We start from the raw sequence: 17,597 nt of genomic DNA, 5'->3' as shown, positions 1-17,597 counted from the left end.
AGTACAAAAGTATATGTAGGCTCAGTTTTGCTTCTAATTCTGTAAGACTTGGAGGCTGTAAACTGGTGTATAGCTAAAACATTGCAAAAAGTGAACATGGCCTGCTTTTGCTCTGAAGGGCTCATTTAGCCTCAACAACTCTGACATAACAGTCATCCTCAACACTTTCATCACTGCATCCACCCTCAACATACCTATAATTACAGTTACCTAGCACCTCCATTATTAGAGACACCCAAGACTTCAATCGTTACAGTTAGCCTTTCACTTTAGCTGTCATTTTTACTCATCATGGATAAATAGCACAGATGAACGCTCTCAGAGCTAGAATATGGCTCCCCATCTTTGTTGCTGGATGATTTTCATTGCCATTCAAACCATTATTTTTAAACCTGTTCACATTCATTTTTTCTCTGAAAATTGCCCACCCTTTAGCTGGAGAAAGGTAAGTGCCTTGTTTCACAATGCATGTAGATTTAGTTGCTTTATGAGCAAGCATTCCTAGTACTCTTCCCTCTAAACTGAGTGGGAGTCCTCTGCCTATAGTCCTGCCAGTAGGAGGGAAGGGGGGGGGGGGGGGGTGAGAGACAGGCAAGCTCTACAAGACTCCAGAAATGTTCCTGCCCCTAGTGATTGAAAACAATATTGAAGCACCATCTCCCAATGGCTCAGCTTAGAGGGAACAGAAATTCCCCAAATGTGCTTGCATCAGGAGAGGAACAAATACACACCGATTTCATTTTCAAATCTATACATAAAGCACCCACAGAAAAGCAAGCACAGATGCTTTGTGCCCATGGCAGTAAACAAAATGAAAGTAAGCATGTACTTTTACTTTGAAAATTGGCAGAAAGACCACCATGGGTAGAAAGTAACCGTGAACAATGGATTAGTGTGGGCAGTTTGGAAATTGCCTTGTGATGTACCAGTGGCCATTGATCTCTCCTACATCAGCTGTGGGCAGGTACTTCTTGGCTTTTTTTTCCCCGCCTAGGAATATGAGCACATACTGTAGCAATTCCTGGAAATTATTCATTTAAAATGTTTAATTTCCTTCTTCAGTTACCCTACAGGATATAGGAAAGACTGTCAGTGTGTGCTTACCATGTAATGACCAGGTGAGCAGTGGAGAGGGAGGAGTTTCATGGAGGTGAGTGAGGGAGAGCTGTGTAATGGAGAGGTAGTGACTAACCAACGACATAATTATGTAACTGTGAAAAGAATTAATACACTGTCCAGCCAGAGAAGGAATTATAAACAAGTGACAGAACCTATAAAGAAACCTGACTTTTGACTCAGTCTTACTTGTAAGTGAGGTTAGTCTTTTCCCAACGGCCCCCTGAAAGTACAAATCTCTTCTGCCGGTTTCTGCCATGATGGCCGTCAGGCTGGACTGGGAAATCAGGCACACCACAGCGGGGTGGGTTCCAGTGGTCTCTCTGATCCTGTTCAATACCGCCAAAGAAGCTCTGGAGAGGGGACGGATACTCCTTGACATTGTGCAGGGAGGAGAACCAGGAATTCTGTTCCTTCTGGAGTTTCCAAGCATAGCCCTGAACACAAACCAGTGAAGAAATGAGTTACCAATAAACCTCCAGACAGCTGGTGTGACCCACCCGTGTAGCTTCATTTAATTCCAGGCTGGCTTAAGCATTAGGCAACACTAGGCAGTCACCTATGGCAGCAGCTTCTGGAGATACATACAGAGCAAAGTTTGACATTTAAATGTATGATGTCCAAATTTCATAGCAGCCAACTTTTAAAAATTATTGGGGGTGCTAAACCCAATGAAAATGACCTCTTCCTGGACACAGCCAATGAGTTTCTTCAATATTGGGGGTGCTGAAGCACCCACAGAGCTGGCTCCTATGTGTCCAATTAATGATTATGGTTAACGAGTTTAATATCAAAATCTTGGGGGCTGGGAATAGGGGCCTGAATGTAAAAGCAGGGACTTAAATCTGAAGGTTAGCCCAGGGCACAGTACCCTTACATTAACCCTGCTTTCATTTAATTGAGTAATTTACAATCCACTTATCCATATATTTTCTAGGTTGCTGACAATCGTACATTTATAATCAAAGAACATCATTCTAGACATCAATTGACAAAAATGGGTCCCTCTTTCTTGTAAGAGAGTAAAACCACAAATATGTCCTTTTATCATCTCATTTAAAATTAAACAATAAAAAAGCCAGATAATGCAACCATTTACATCATGGTACAGCACAGAATCTGGATTCTGACTGGTGCGATTAGACAAAAGGCCAATTATACAATTGCCCGCCCAAAGCACATTTCTTGTAGCTCTATGAAGGTACAAGTGAGAAACTACAATGTAAAGAAAATACAGCCTTTTTAAAAGTTTAATTCAAAACATGTGTTCCTAGATGGCCAGTTTGTGCTCTGCCATGTGACAGGTCCTTGGTTCAGTCCCTGAATCACGTGTTCATGTTCTCTACAGCGAGGGAGTCACGGTCATTGCTTAAGGGTGATACCTAGTGGCTGGAGTCACAGCCTATGATTGCAGGGTTTTGAAAGAAGCCCTGGTGCAAAGTCCCTGACTGAGCACTGACACTGCCTTTATCAGTGGGGGTGGGGATATTAAATCAGGGGTCATCCCCAGACTGATGTGAATAAAAGCTCACAGCCCATATTCAAGCCCAGGTGGTAAATGAGGAACAGAAGGAAACAGCTGGATCAAATTTAAAAAAAAAAAAAAAAAGGACAAAAAAATCCAACATGGCCTCAGACTAGGAAGAAAGAGTGTGAAGCTAAGACTGAGTTCTAATTAATGAGTATTTTCCTGGTATATGTACAATCAGTTTGAGATTAGCAGATCCAGTGGTGTTGGACTTCATGAAAACCTGGACTGCTACACTTAAAGAACTGATACTGAAGAATGCATCACCGGATAAGTGTGCAAATTTGATTAAAGACTGTCTCAATAGTGAAAGGTTGGCTCTGCATTTGATATCTTGGCGAATTCCCAGGAATCGGTACATCAATAGTTAGTCAGATTCCCCAGGAAAATATCTGATGAACTTACCCACTGAATCTGAAGAAAATACAGAAGCTATGTTGAACTCAAAGTCAGACTAGACTAAAACTCATCTGATGTGAGTTTGACTTCATGGGATTTGCATTTTCCCTAGAAATGCAAATGTCAGCAGAACTACAAATGGGGTCATGTGTCACTGCACATGTAAGATAATATGATTATTGAATAAGCAGCAGCAAGAACAAGTGTGTGACCCTCATACACATGTTAGAGTAGCTGATATGACATAATTGACAGCTGAGGGCAGGTGTTATATTTCATAAGTGAGAACTGGTATGCTTATTATGCTGGTAAGGGCTGAATTTTGTACTGTCTCTGCTCTAATCATTTTTTCATTTACTATGTTCTAATGCTGTTAACACATGTTATCTGGCCCATTGCAATTGAGGAAGAACCTTATGGTTAGAACTGCAGGCTGAGAGCCATCGTAGCCAGGATTCAAATCCTACTGATATTCCTTGAGATCTTCAGCACTGCTTCAGGTACAAACTTAAGGGGCAATTTTATAACTTGGTACCTAGCTGAGTGCCAATTCTATAATGGTGCAAAGATTCTGTTATTGAATACCAGCTTAAGTTGGCATCAACGTGCCTTTGGCATGCCAACTTACACAGGTCTACGGCTGTAGTAAGTTGGTGCAACGTACAGGGCCAGATTCTATATATGGTGCCTGAAAAATTCACGTGGAACAAATTTCTGCCTAAGCATATTCTATAAGCGGCACCTAGATTTAGGTACAGTATATAGAATATGCTTAGTTGATATCCAAGTGCCTAGAACAATGCACATCCATTTACACCAAGGAAAACATGGCACACTGGGGCATATTATGGAATGCCCATAAAAGTCCATTTCCCTGCCCATAGCCATGTCCCCAGAAGTTTGAGTTCATACTCCAATGTATATGTAGTTCCATCAATTGGTAAGACTTTGTTGGAAAAGGGAGTTGAAAGAACTACTTAACACTAGAAATTTTGTTTTTTCCCTATTCAACTTTAAATGCTATAGCCCAAGATTCAAAAGTAAGAAAATTATCCAGAATAATTCCCAGAAGTTTGAGTTCATACTCCAATGTATATGTAGTTCCATCAATTGTCAAGACTTTGTCGGAAAAAGGAGTTGAAAGAATTGCTTAATACTAGAAATTTTGTGTTTTTTCCCTATTCAGCTTTAAATGCTATAGCCCAAGATTCTATCACATTCAGCCCTTTTTTGATTTCAGATAATATACCCTGTACATCATCTTTAAATGGAATAAAAATTGTAATGCCATCTCCATATATAAATGGGTAAAAACCCCTAGCAGATAGTATTGATCATAGTGGTGCCAGTAATATATTAAACAAGATAGGTGAAATGGGGGAGCCTTGGGCACACCTCAACTGGCTTTTACAAGAGGAAGATAAAACCCCATTCATTTAAACTCTATAGGATCTACTATCCAAGAAACTCTTGAACCACCTGTATACTTCTTCACCTATTTCAAATGACCCAACAACTTCAACATCACGTCATGATCCATCTCCATTAGCATGCACTGTTAAGCAAATGGGTTCACAAAAACAATGTCTTTAATCACACATGAGGTCTCAGTAATTCAGTACATAAAGACTTGGTAATACAGCATAAAAGCATACAACAGGTGGAAAAAAGGCAACACTGGGCCTTCAAGAAAGAGATAATTGCCGTCCTTTATTGTGAACAAGACCCAACAAGGGCCGTGTATCGGCGCAGAAACGCCTGCCTCAGAGGCCAGAGTGTATCTTCACAATTTAGATAAAGATATTCAGACAGTCTAGATAAATAACCAACGACTGCTAACCTTATGTTTCGCCAAGCCAGACGCTGTCAGTTTTCAAATGGATGATTAGCAGTCGTCGGTTATTTATCTAGACTGTCTGAATATCTTTATCTAAATTGTGAAGATACACTCTGACCCCTGAGGCAGGCGTTTGTGCGCCGAAACACGGCCAGTGTCAGGTCTTGTTCACAATAAAGGACGGCAATTATCTCTTTCTTGAAGGCCCAGTGTTGCTTTTTTTCTTCCTGTACATAAAGACTTGATATGGGCCGTGTTTCGGCACTACTGCCTGCATCAGGAGTCCAAAAATCTGAGATGAGTGATAACGAGTCAAAATGAAGTCTCAGATTTTTGGACTCCTGATGCAGGCAGTAGTGCCGAAACATGGCCCATGTCAAGTCTTTATGTACTGAATTACTGAGACTTCATGTGTTATTGAAGATAATTGCTTTTGTGAACCAGGCTACTCCATTTCCTTTTTTATTTCAGCCATCTCCACTGTTTTTTTGCCCATTGCATATTTTGTGGAGTTTGATTCTTCTCTTTGGGGTCCTTTTACTAAAGGGTTGGCACACGGCAACAGGCTTGCTGTGTGCTAATCTGGAACTACTGCCGGGCTACTTCAGGAGCCTGGCAGTAGTTCCCATCCCCAGCACGTGCCATTTCCGGTGCTACAAATATATTTTCTATTTTTGTAGTGCCGGTGCTTACCTAGTGGAAACTGGGCAGCACCACGTGCTGACCGGTTACCGCTGGGTTACCACAGGAGCCCATACCACCACCTCAATGGGTGGCTTGCTCCCCCTTCCCCCCCAAAAATGGCCACATGGCAAGTGGTTCAGTTCACTTACTGCACGGCCATTTCTGTTACAGAGAAAAAGACGGCCTTTTACCCGTTGCAGTAAAAGGGGGCCTTAGCGTGTGTCAAAAACACGAGCTGACACTAGTGCAGGCCCCTTTTATAGCAGCTTAGTATAAGGACCCTTTTGTTTTTGTGTTGTTTACAAGTATTTAAAAGTATTATTTACAGGAATAAAACACTAAGTTATAAATACTTTAATACAAATATTCTGCAGTCTGACAAGAAGTTCTTTTAAGACCCAGAATCTCACTGACATTGACTGAAGTTATGCCTGTGCCTGTAGGGTACTGTCGTCTGAGAGGGGTTTCAGGTAAAGAGCAGATGGCTGGAGGACCAGCTTCTGCTGTCTGGGGCTATTGTTGGGTGAGGTGTTCTGTAAACTGGCTTTTCCTTGTGTCCTGGAGCCAGGGGCAGATTTTAAAAGCCTGCTCTGTGTTGATACTGCTGGATTCACTCACACTGTCTCATCCTTCAATTGCATGCTCCATTAAGACTGTCATCTGGACCATGACATTTCTTTCTCTCTCTCTCTCTAGCTCTCTTTGCTACATCTCAACATTAATTACTTAATAGCCACAAGTATTTTTTTTCAGCATGATGTGAATCTGAGATAAAATTCCTGCTGGCCAAATACTTAGCAGAGGAGACAAGGGATAGCAGGAAGCTGAGTCCCAGTTATACAGAATTTAACCCCCTGGCTTTGTTGACAGAAAGATAATCATTTCAGTGTCTTAATACCCCAACAGGAACTAAAAGCACCCTGCATTCAGAGCACTTCAGCAAGCAGACATGCTGCTATCTCTGGGGTGGATATTACTGTCACTAATTCATCTTCTGCATTTGGCCAAGACAGCAGAGTCTCTGCAGTCAGTGGAGACAGACAACAATCTCACAATTAACTCACTAATTCTTATCAATATGCAGTGAAGCAGGGAGCTGGGATTAGCACTGAGACACAGGGAGAGAAAGTCACGGAAAGTTAGACAAGAGTCAAGGGCAGAGCTTGGAGAAGAATCACTACTTCCTAACAGGAAGGCCCCTATTTTAGCTATAAAACTAAGCCTTGGCTGTTTTTAGGGCAATCCAGTTAAACCAAGAACACTATACAAAGAGAAGGTAAAGCTGAAAAAGCATTCTTAAAGATGTAACACTTGTCAGGCCCACAGAACCTAAACCTGTCTTACTGGGACGGATTCCAAGAATAAAGCTATTTCGGGGATTTGATGGCAATACAGTACAGTCTCTCGAGTATCCGATGTAAACGGAACTGACCTGTTATCGGATAAGTGAAAAGTCAGATAATACGGAAAACAATGGCAACTCTTCAAACAATGCATAAACAAAGGCATAGAGTTCCTGATTTTCAAAAATTGTTTATTAACAATACTATAGCACATTCTGCTGCATGATTGGAGCTGTAAAACATAATTATGGTCAGATAATCGAGACTGTACTGTATATGAATATACTGACATGGCAACACATTGAAACATGGAAACAAAGGGCCCCTTTTACCAAGCTGTGGCAAAAGGGAGCTGGTGCGTGTTTTACATGTGCGCCAAGGCCCCCTTTTACCGCAGCTCGTAAAAGGGAAGTCTCGCTGTCCTACAGGAAATGACCAGGCAGAAACTAAAGTACTTGCCGCGTGGCCATTTCGAGGGGAGCCCTTACTGCCACCCATTGAGGTGGTAGTAAGGGCTCCTGCGTTAACCCGGCGGTAATCAGGCAGCATGGCACTGCCTAATTACTGCTGAGTACACTCCGGTGTCACAAAAATAAATAAGGTTTTGTAGCACCGGAAATGACGGTATGCTAGGGGTGGAAAGTACCGCCGGGCTGCTGTGCTAGCCCGGCGGTACTTCCTGTATAGCGAGTGGTAAGCCTGCATTGGGCTTACCGCTGCTTAGTAAAAGGAGCCCACAGCAATGTAGGAGAGCCACCCAAATTCAGTTCTACATTCTGGAATATCTTCAACTGAGTTGCTACGGTGCAAATCCCAGTGCACGCATGGGATGAATACCATACTGGCACCAGAATGCAGAGGAGACTGGGCTGATTTATTGTATAGGGACAGGTTCTATGAAGACCCTCTGGCGCTGCTTCTTCAGCCTAGATTTCCTGAAAGTATAATCTATTAGGGAGACAAGGTGAACACCTGAGTTAATGATGGATCTGATCAGCACTAACTCCTTCTAGCTAAAATTATATATTTGTGGTAATGGGACCAAGTCACATAACCATATTATATGCAAGTGTATAACTGGACGCCCACATTTATGTACCCCTTAGGCACATAAGTTTACAGAATACTAGTACTTATGCACATAAGCGCTCAATTAACTGTGAAAGTGCCAGCAGGGTGCCTTAACGCTATTCAGTAACGGTGGACATAAGTTTCACAGTGTGTAAATGCAAAGGGGCAGGACAGAGATGTGTTTCCCACTTATGCATGTAACTTACAGAATACACTGTACTTACTCATACTGGGAAAGACCAAAGGTCCATCAAGCCCAGCATCCTGCTTCCAACAGTGGTCAATCCAGGTCACAAATACCTGGCAAGATCCCAAAAAAGTACAAAACATTTTATACTGCTTACTCCAGAAATAGTGGATTTTCCCCAAGTCCATTTAATAATGGTCTATGGACTTTTCCTTTAGGAAGCTATCCAAACCTTTTTTAAACTCCACTAAACTAACCAACTTCACCACATTCTCTGGCAATGAATTCCAGAGTTTAATTACACGTTGAGTGAAGAAACATTTTCTCCGATTCGTTTTAAATTTACTACATTATAGCTTCATCGCATGCCCCCTAGTCCTAGTATTTTTGGAAAGCGTAAACAGACGCTTCACATCTACCCGTTCAACTCCACTCATTATTTTATAGACCTCTATCATATCTCCCCTCAGCCGCCTTTTCTCCAAGCTGAAGAGCCCTAGCCACTTTAGCCTTTCCTCATAGGGAAGTCATCCCATCCCCTTTATCATTTTCGTTGCCCTTCTCTGCACCTTTTCTAATTCCACTATATCTTTTTGAGATGTGGCGACCAGAATTGAACACAATATTCGAGGTGCAGTTGCACCATGGAGCGATACAAAGGCATTATAACATCCTCATTTTTGTTTTCCATTCCTTTCCTAATAATACCTAACATTCTATTTGCTTTCTTAGCCGCAGCAGCACACTGAGCATAAGGTTTCAACATATCATCAACGATGACACCTAGATCCCTTTCTTGGTCCGTGATTCCTAACGTGGAACCTTGCATGATGTAGCTATAATTCAGGTTCCTCTTTCCCACATGCATCACTTTGCACTTGTTCACATTAAATGTCATCTGCCATTTAGACGCCCAGTCTCGTATGGTCCTCTTGTAATTTTTCACAATCCTCCTGCGATTTAATGACTTTGAATAACTTTTACCACATTTACATGCCTGCAGTTATGCCAGGTCTATGGCTGGTGTAACTACTAGCAATGGCTTAGCTAAGAGGGCCTGGGTGGGCACAGGCCCACCCATTTTGTAGTTCAGGCCCACCCACTGGTGGCACCTAACTCCTCTCCCTCCCTCTGCTGGTGGTCCAGTATCTGCCCCTCCCTAGTACACTTCATTTTTGCTGCCTGTGCTGGCCCCATAGGCTTCCCTCTCTTCTGTATGCTGCCAGTGAGGAAATAGGAAATGACATTAGTGAGGGTGGGAGGGACATGGCAGAGGGAAGCCTATGGGGCCAGCATAGGCAGCGAAAATGAGTTGCTATGGCTGCTGGGGATACCTTTGAGGTACACCGGGAAATGACAAGAGGGAGTTGTTGAGAGGGGCAGCTACCAGTTCATGGGTGGGGGGAGAGATGTTGGATGTTGGGGGACTGAGGGGAAGGTTTAAAAATGGTATTTTATATATCTACAGAGGGGAGGACCCCACCCAAAATACCAGGTCTCGCTAAGCCATTGGCTACAGGTGCTTAAATGTAAGGAGTGCCAATGCCAGCTTACCCTAGGATTCTATAATGGTATTTGGGCACCCAGATGCCATTATAGAATATGCTATCACCATGCAGCACTGGGGCGCCTAGATGAAGGCACCCATCACCTTAAATACAGAGCCAGAAGATAATGAAATAATCAGAGAAAGAGAGAGAGTTTATCCAGTGCAAGACCACTCATGCACGAGGTTGAGAACCCTGTGCACTTTTCCATAGTTTAAATAAAGGAATAAATAATATTTAAAATAAATATTACCTGTGCAATCCACAGTCTTGGACAGGGTCACAACTCCTCTGTGTCACTCATTAGCCTTCTGCTTAACCCTTTCTAGCTTCCTTAATATGAAACTCTCATAAGCGCACCCTACATCCCACCCCAGATATGGCTGTTATGTCTACAAAATGCTTTAGGATATAGTTTGAATGAAAGCTCTTTCAGAAACCCTGGTCTAGCCAATATTCTCTTCTTCCTAATTTATTAAGGGTCTGATATTCAAAGGATTTATGCTCCTAACTTTGAAAACTTACTAGAGCTGAGTGCTTAAATTTATGCTCAAAATTTCACTAAACTCTTACATTTAGGAGCATACAAAGTGGGTGGCAATTGGGGCAGATTTAGGGTAGGGAAAAATAACTTAGGAGCTTAGCACTGATTTTCAGCACTAGAGGTTCATAAATTAGACTCATAATCTAGGCAAATGAATGGCAGGCCTATATTTATAAGCATACTGGTCAATATTCAGTCATCATTACTACGTGTTTGTAAAGGCTTCACTTAACACAAGACTATCTCTCTATTTCAGGAAGCAGGTGAAAGCTTGGCTTTTTAACCGGGCCTTTAATGGAAGAAGTAAACGACACCGGCTGCACACAGTATAGCAGGACATGTTTTATCCACTCCTACCCTAGTCAAGATAATGATCAAGCATCTTTCGGACCTCATTTGCAACTCTCTTTAACTAGTCCTTCATTTTCTTACTCCTGTTACTCTATCTGTTCCATCTTTGCTTACACCCTATGCTGTCTATTAAAATGTTTTATTGTGTTGGCATTGCAATGTATCATACTATGCCATACTTTGTAGTGTTTGAATATTTTTACTGCTGTAATTGTCTTTTATTTATGTCTGACTTATTCTTGCTGTACACTGCCTTGAGTGAATTCCTTCAAAAAGGCAGTAAATAAATCCTAATAAATAAATAAAAAGTGTTGGCTGCTGCTGACTAAATTAGACTCCGATATTCACTGCTGGGCCACATCCAGGCATGACTAAAGATGTGCTAGACAGGCACTTACGCAGGTCCTGCACCCCACCCCCGTTGTGATCACTCCTGCTTAGCCTCCCATGCGTCCGATCCTCCCAATCTCTCTCCCAACCCCCAGACCCCAAGGTATCCCCAGGACTTACCTGGAGGTGATCTCTGGTAGTCTAGCCAGACAGAGCAAAAGCAATACCCTTCCATTCCTGCCCTCTCTGGCTCCAGGCTCAAAATGGTAGCGCTGAAACCCCTTGCAATTTGCCTTTATATGAAAGGCTGATCCCTAGTACTGTCACACTACTGCTAGGGGTCAGCACTGGCATTCTGAACCCTTACCCAGATAGGACAGAGGCATAAGGAGGCCACTCCTGTCCTATTAGACTACCACAATTCACCTCCAGGTAAGTCCTAGGGGCACATGAGATTAGAAAGACAAGGGGGATAGGGGGACTGGAACCATGAGAGGGGGTATAGGGGGAACAGAACCATGGGGGAGGGGCAGGGGGTTGGGGGAATCGGAGCATGAGCCAGCAACCCAGCAGTTATGCAGGTGCTGGTCAATATTCAGTGCCAACATAACTGAGTGCCCTCTGGCTGCTTGCTATGTAAGAATCGTTACTGATCTCGATTTCAGCGATTAACCCAATAAGGACAGTTGTAATAGAGCTGGGAGGGGGAGGAGGGAGGGGAGGGGGGAAGGGGGGGAACTTGGGGAAAAATGGATAAGTTTACATTGCTGTATTGTGATGATGGTTAATAAAAATATTCAAACATTAAAAAAAAAAAAAGAATCGTTACTGAATATGGTCCATACACACATAACATAACTGTTGGCACCTCCCCAACTCTACCCCCAGATTTCCCCCCTCCAACACTGTCTTGATTCCACCTAGGTGGTTGGGGGCCGATATTTAGCGACACTGCCCAGTTAATAATCTACCCCTAAATGTTTTCTTCCATTGTGTACCTATAAGAAAGTTTTGCTGAACCAGACCCTTTCTGTCTCTTTCCAGTTCTTTGTTGTTCACGTGCCAACAAGATGCGTAAAACAACTGCATTGAGTTGTTTTTCTCCAAATTCACAAAAATCCCAAAGGAGTAAATATTTGCACTAGCTCCTGGCTGCCTGTTTATACTAAAGATAAACATGTCCAGAGTGATCCCACAAAACTTGTTTGAATTTTTAAAGGCTAAAAAAAAGTAGCTGACAGGAGGAATAATCTCTGCAGAGAAAGGAACTCTGCAAGGCAGTTAGAGTATCCTTGACCTGAGCAGACTGACTGCTCCCTGCTGCAGAGAGAGAGAGAGAGAGAGAGAGAGAGAGAGAATCATGTGGAGATCAGGACCCTGAGAACCCCTTATTGAGAACTTCTGTATTAAGAGCAGGACATCTGCACAATCCAGAGGCATGGAAAAAATCATGTACAGGTACCAACAAGTACAATCACACACCAAGAAAATGTGTTCAATTCTGGTCGCCGCATCTCAAAAAAGATACAGTGGAATTAGAAAAGGTACAGAGAAGGGTGATGAAAATGATAAAGGGGATGGGATGACTTCCCCATGAGGAAAGACTGAAGCGTCTAGGGCTCTTCAACTTGGAGAAAAGATGGCTGAGGGGAGATAAGGAGGTCTATAAAATAATGAGTGGAGTGGAACGGGTAGACGTGAATCGTTTGTTTACAGTTTCTAAAAATACTAGGACTAGGGGGCATGCGATGAATCTACAAAGTAGTAAATTTAATACGAATCAGAGAAAAGTTTTCTTCACTCAATGTGTAATTAAACTCTGGAATTCGTTACCAGAGGATGTGGTAAAGGCAGTTAGCTTAGCGGGGTTTAAAAAAGTTCTGGATGTCTTCCTAAAGGAAAAGTCCATAGACCATTATTAAATTGACTTGGGGAAAATACACTGCTTATTTCTGGGATAAGCAGCATAAAATGTATTGAACTCTTTCGGGATCTTGCCAGGCATTTGTGATCTGGATTGACCACTGTTGGAAACAGGATGCTGGGCTTGATCGACCTTTGGTCTGTCCCAGTGTGGCAATATGTCCCAATTATATTGGGAAATACTGGCCTATTTACAAAGAATTTCCAAGAATAGCTTGATATTCTCATTGCCTGTGCATATTACACCTTAGACACCTCCAACTCCTCTATTTTTCTACTGTCTGACTCAGACTTTAACTCCTACTGGTATTAGGCTTTTGTTCAGGATCTAAAGAACTGGTAAATATAACTTATAGTTTTGTCCTTTAGATCCAGGACATATATAAGAATAATATTATACATTTACCATATATTACAATGTAAGTTTTTATTTAGAAGCTGGAGCTGGAGTTGGTATCACTGTTCCCTCTAAGCCGGCATCTCCGTCCCACCACCTCCCAAGTCGCTACTGCTATTTCCCTAGATGAGAAGAGGCAGCAGCAAAACAAGCTGCAGCCACCGCGGGGCCGCACTCTCCATACATGTGGCTGACAGTCCTGCCCCCTTGGATTTCACTTCCTGTTCCAGGGCACAGCCGGCGACATGTGAATGAAAATTCCTGCTTCGCGTTGGCTGTAGCTTGATTTGCCATTGCTGCTGGTCTAGAGAAGCAGTGGTAGCAGGGATGGAGGTGGGAAGAGGGGTTCAGAGAGGGCAGATGCTGGATTTCGGGGAGAAACAGACAGAGTGCTTAAACTGGATGGAAGGAGAGAGAGAGAGAGCAGAAGCTGGGTGGAAGGGGAAAGTGGGCAGAGGCTGGATAGAAGTGGGGAGATGAGGGCAGAGGCTGCATGAGAGTGGGGACAGAAGGAGGGCAGAGGCTGGATGGAACAGGGGAGAGTATGAGGGCAGAGGATGGATGGAAGGGGGGAGAGAAGGAGGGCACGCGTGGTAATGCAGGTGTTGATGGCTGAAGCATATCGCTGTCAGACCTCAAACAGTGAACCTCTTTAGCTGGCAGGGCTTGGGCATCGAAGAAAAAAGAAGGGGTTCACACCTTCCACAAATCCAACACGGAAAACAAATGCAGAGTGGAAGAAAATCCAATCCAAGAAACCAGTCAGAACTCACGGAATGAGAACTCCAAATAGACTTTATTAGGACCCTTCACGGTCCGTGTTTCGGCTATAAAGCCTTTTTCTTTGGAGTTGTATTAGTTTGCAGTGATCGACAGTTACTACTATCTCTATCTCTGATTTTGACTTTGTGTTATTTTCAGTGCTCCAGTAGTATCATATGCTCAATAGAACATCAGCATATCGACCCCTGATGAAGGCTTTATAGCCGAAACATGGACTGTGTAACATAGTGGCATATTTTCAAAGCACTTTGGGAGGCTAAGTTCCATAGGTTTCTATGGAACTTTGGGAGGCTAAGTGCTTTGAAAATGAGCTTGATAGTAACATAGTAGATGACGGCAGAAAAAGACCTGCACGGTCCATCCAGTCTGCCCAACAAGATAAACTCATATGTGCTACTTTTTGTGTATACCTTACCTTGATTTGTACCTGTCCTTTTCAGGGCACAGACCGTAAGTCTGCCCAGCACTATCCCCGCCTCTCAACCACCAGTCCCGCCTCCCACCACCGGCTCTGGCACAGACCGTGTAAGTCTGCCCAGCACCATCCCTGCCTCTCGCCACCGGCTCTGCCACCCAATCTCGGCTAAGCAAGCAAGGTGATTAAATTTGCAGATGACACAAAACTATTCAAAGTTGTTAAAACATATGCGGACTTTGAAAAATTGCAAGACCGCCTTAGGAAATTGGAAAGTTAGGTATCCAAATCCTAGATTAAATGTAATGTGGACAAATGCAAAGTGATGTACATTGGGAAGAATAATCTGAATCAGTTACCTGATGCTAGGCTCCACCTTGGGGGTCAGCACCCAAGAAAAAGATCTAGGTGTCCCTGTAGATAATAAGCCAATATCTTCAGTCTAGTGTGTGGCGGCAGCCAAAATAGCAAACAGGATGCTAGGAATTATTAGGAAAGGGATGATAAATAAGACCAAGAATACTACAATGCCTTTGTATCACTCCATGGTATGACCTCACCTTGAGTATTAAATTCAATTCTGGTCACCATATTGCAAGATATAGCAGAATTCAAAGAAAAGCGACCAAAATGATAAAGGGGATGGAATGCCTCTAATATGAGGAAAGGCTAGAGAGGTTAGGGCTCTTCAGCTTGGAAAAGAGACAGCTGAGGGGAGACTGAGGTCTACAGAGTGGTGCAGAATGAGTAAAAGAGTAAAAAGAATTAATTTGCTTCTAAAGTGCAAAGACTAGGGAACTCAACAACTAGTTAAGCTCTGAAACTCATTGTCAGAAGATGTGGTAACAGCAGTTAGCATACCTGGTTTTAAAAAAAGGTTTTACAAGGTCCTGGAGGACACGTCTATAATCTACTATTGAGACAGACATGGGGAAGCCACTGCTTACCCTGAGATTGTTAGCTGGAATGTTGCTATTATTTGGGTTTCTGTCAGGTACTTGTGACCTGATTGGCAACTGTAGGAAAAAAGACACTACTGGGCTAGACAGACCACTGGTATGATCCAGTATGACTATTCTTATGTTCACATTCAAGGACCCAATAATGTGAGCTGCCAAGAAGCTGAGAAAACTTTTCTCCTCCCAACTCAGGGTCCTAATAAAGTCTATTTGGAGTTCTCATTCCGTGAGTTCTGACTGGTTTCTTGGATTGGATTTTCTTCCACTCTGCATTTGTTGTCCAAGGGCTTGGGCATCTCCACCAGCAAAGGTAGAACTCAATACTGTTGGGGGGGGGGGGGGGGGAAGAGAGAGAAACCTGAGACGAAATGCGTAGCCTAGGGGTGCCATGACCCAAGAAAGTTTAGGAACCACTGCTCTAAGCTGAACAGGAGTCCTCCACTTACAATCCTGACAGTGGGGGAGGGGGGACTGCTGTTTCACTATCACATTTTCAAGTGAGGGACCGGCAAGCTCTGCAGGACTCACTCCAGGGAACCTGCCTGTCCCTAGTGATTGAAAACACAATTTTGGAGACCCCCCCCCCCCCAACAGTAATGCAGTTGGAGGACTCCAGCTCAGATTACAGGGAACACTGGTTGGTACAGTTTTACCAACTCCAACTCCACCACCCTGTTAGGAACTGTACAGAGAAGCTCTCTCTGGCACAATTCAATTGTTCAAATGAGTACTAATAATGAATCCGAGATTGAGATCCTTTCCATCATACCCTGGCCTAGGAGTGAGGTTCAGTCCTGTCACAGCATGCACAAAATTAATCCAGCCAGTATTTTTCTGCTCCAAGAGAAAACATCAACAGATTTAATAGTCCCTGATTTATTCCTCAATGCTTTTTCTCCACACCGTTTAATGACTTCTCTAAATTTTTTTTTTGTTACATTTGTACCCTGCACTTTCCCACTCATGGCAGGCTCAATGCGGCTTACATGGGGCAATGGAGGGTTAAGTGACTTGCCCAGAGTCACAAGGAGCGGCCTGTGCCTGAAGTGGGAATTGAACTCAGTTCCCCAGGACCAAAGTCCTCCACCCTAACCACTAGGCCACTCCTCCACTCCTAGGGGCATTTAAAGCATATTTAAATATGCTTTAAATGCCAAGCATATTTAAGTTAAGTGCTTTAAATACCTCTAAAAAATTATGTAGAAGCCAATGAGGAATTTGGTGCTAACATTAATTGTCAAAAACTTATTATTGGACAATTAAGCACCACTGGGGCGAAATTTGAAACATCTATAGGAGACATGTTAAGATATTGTGACAATTTAGAGAAGTCATTAAACGGTGTGGAGAAAAAGCATTGAGGAATAAATCGGGGACTATTAAATTTGTTGGTGTTATATGCTTATGGTCCCTAGCAAGAGGAAGATACGATAACTGCCTATATATTAGTTGATTACCAAGAGAAAACATGGCATGGCAAAAGATCTTTATCATTTTTCTATTTATATGAGGTCATATCACTACATTCCAATGGGCTTCATTTACCAAAGAGCTACTACTGGCCGGTCATTACCATTTCTCGGATGCTGCAGCAGTTTTGAACTTGGGGATTCCAAGAGATGATGAATTCTTTCATAACGCTGCACATAGGGGCCCTTTTACTAAGCTGCAGTAAAAGGGGGCCTGTTGGGAGGGGAAGGGAATGGGAGGGAAGGTTAAGTCCTATTTGTTGGGGTAGAAGTACTATGTGTTAGTTTAGCCACATTGGGGGAAAATATCAGACGTTCATACATGATGATGTTAACTTTTCTTCTTTAATTTTTGAATAAAAATGATTTGAAACATAAAAGGGGGCCTCCACTAGTTCTGACACTCGCTGAGGCCCCCTTTTACCACAGCGGGTAAAAGGCTCTTTTTTGGAGGAAAACAAATGGCCGCGCGGTAAGTGAAACATCGCACGGCCACTTCGGAGGTAGCCCTTACCGCCATCTATTGAGGTGGCGGTAAGGGCTCCCGTGCTAACCGGGCAATGCCAATTACCATTGGTTAAGTTCCAGCACTACAAAAATAGATCACATTTTTATAGTGCCAGAAATGGTGCACACAAGGGGTGGGAGCTACCGTCAGGCTCCTACGGTAGCCCAGCGGTAGTTCCAGAGTGGCGCGCGGTAAGCCCGTGGTGG

General features: G+C 43.1%; 1 protein-coding gene across 3 annotated transcripts in view; it reads right to left on the bottom strand.

The window, feature by feature from the left end:
• MMP11 (matrix metallopeptidase 11) overlaps window positions 1–17,597 on the bottom strand; it is a 50,255-nt gene that overhangs the window by 27,315 nt on the left and 5,343 nt on the right. For all 3 annotated transcript variants that reach the window (XM_030218478.1, XM_030218480.1, XM_030218479.1), the window contains exon 2: window positions 1,306–1,553. In XM_030218478.1, the coding sequence (XP_030074338.1) occupies window positions 1,306–1,553 (248 nt within the window). The remainder of the gene's footprint in view (window positions 1–1,305; window positions 1,554–17,597) is intronic.

This window comes from Microcaecilia unicolor, chromosome 11 (genome assembly GCF_901765095.1).
Source record: "Microcaecilia unicolor chromosome 11, aMicUni1.1, whole genome shotgun sequence".
Taxonomy (NCBI): domain Eukaryota; kingdom Metazoa; phylum Chordata; class Amphibia; order Gymnophiona; family Siphonopidae; genus Microcaecilia; species Microcaecilia unicolor.
This window is presented reverse-complemented; position numbering and strand designations above follow the sequence as displayed.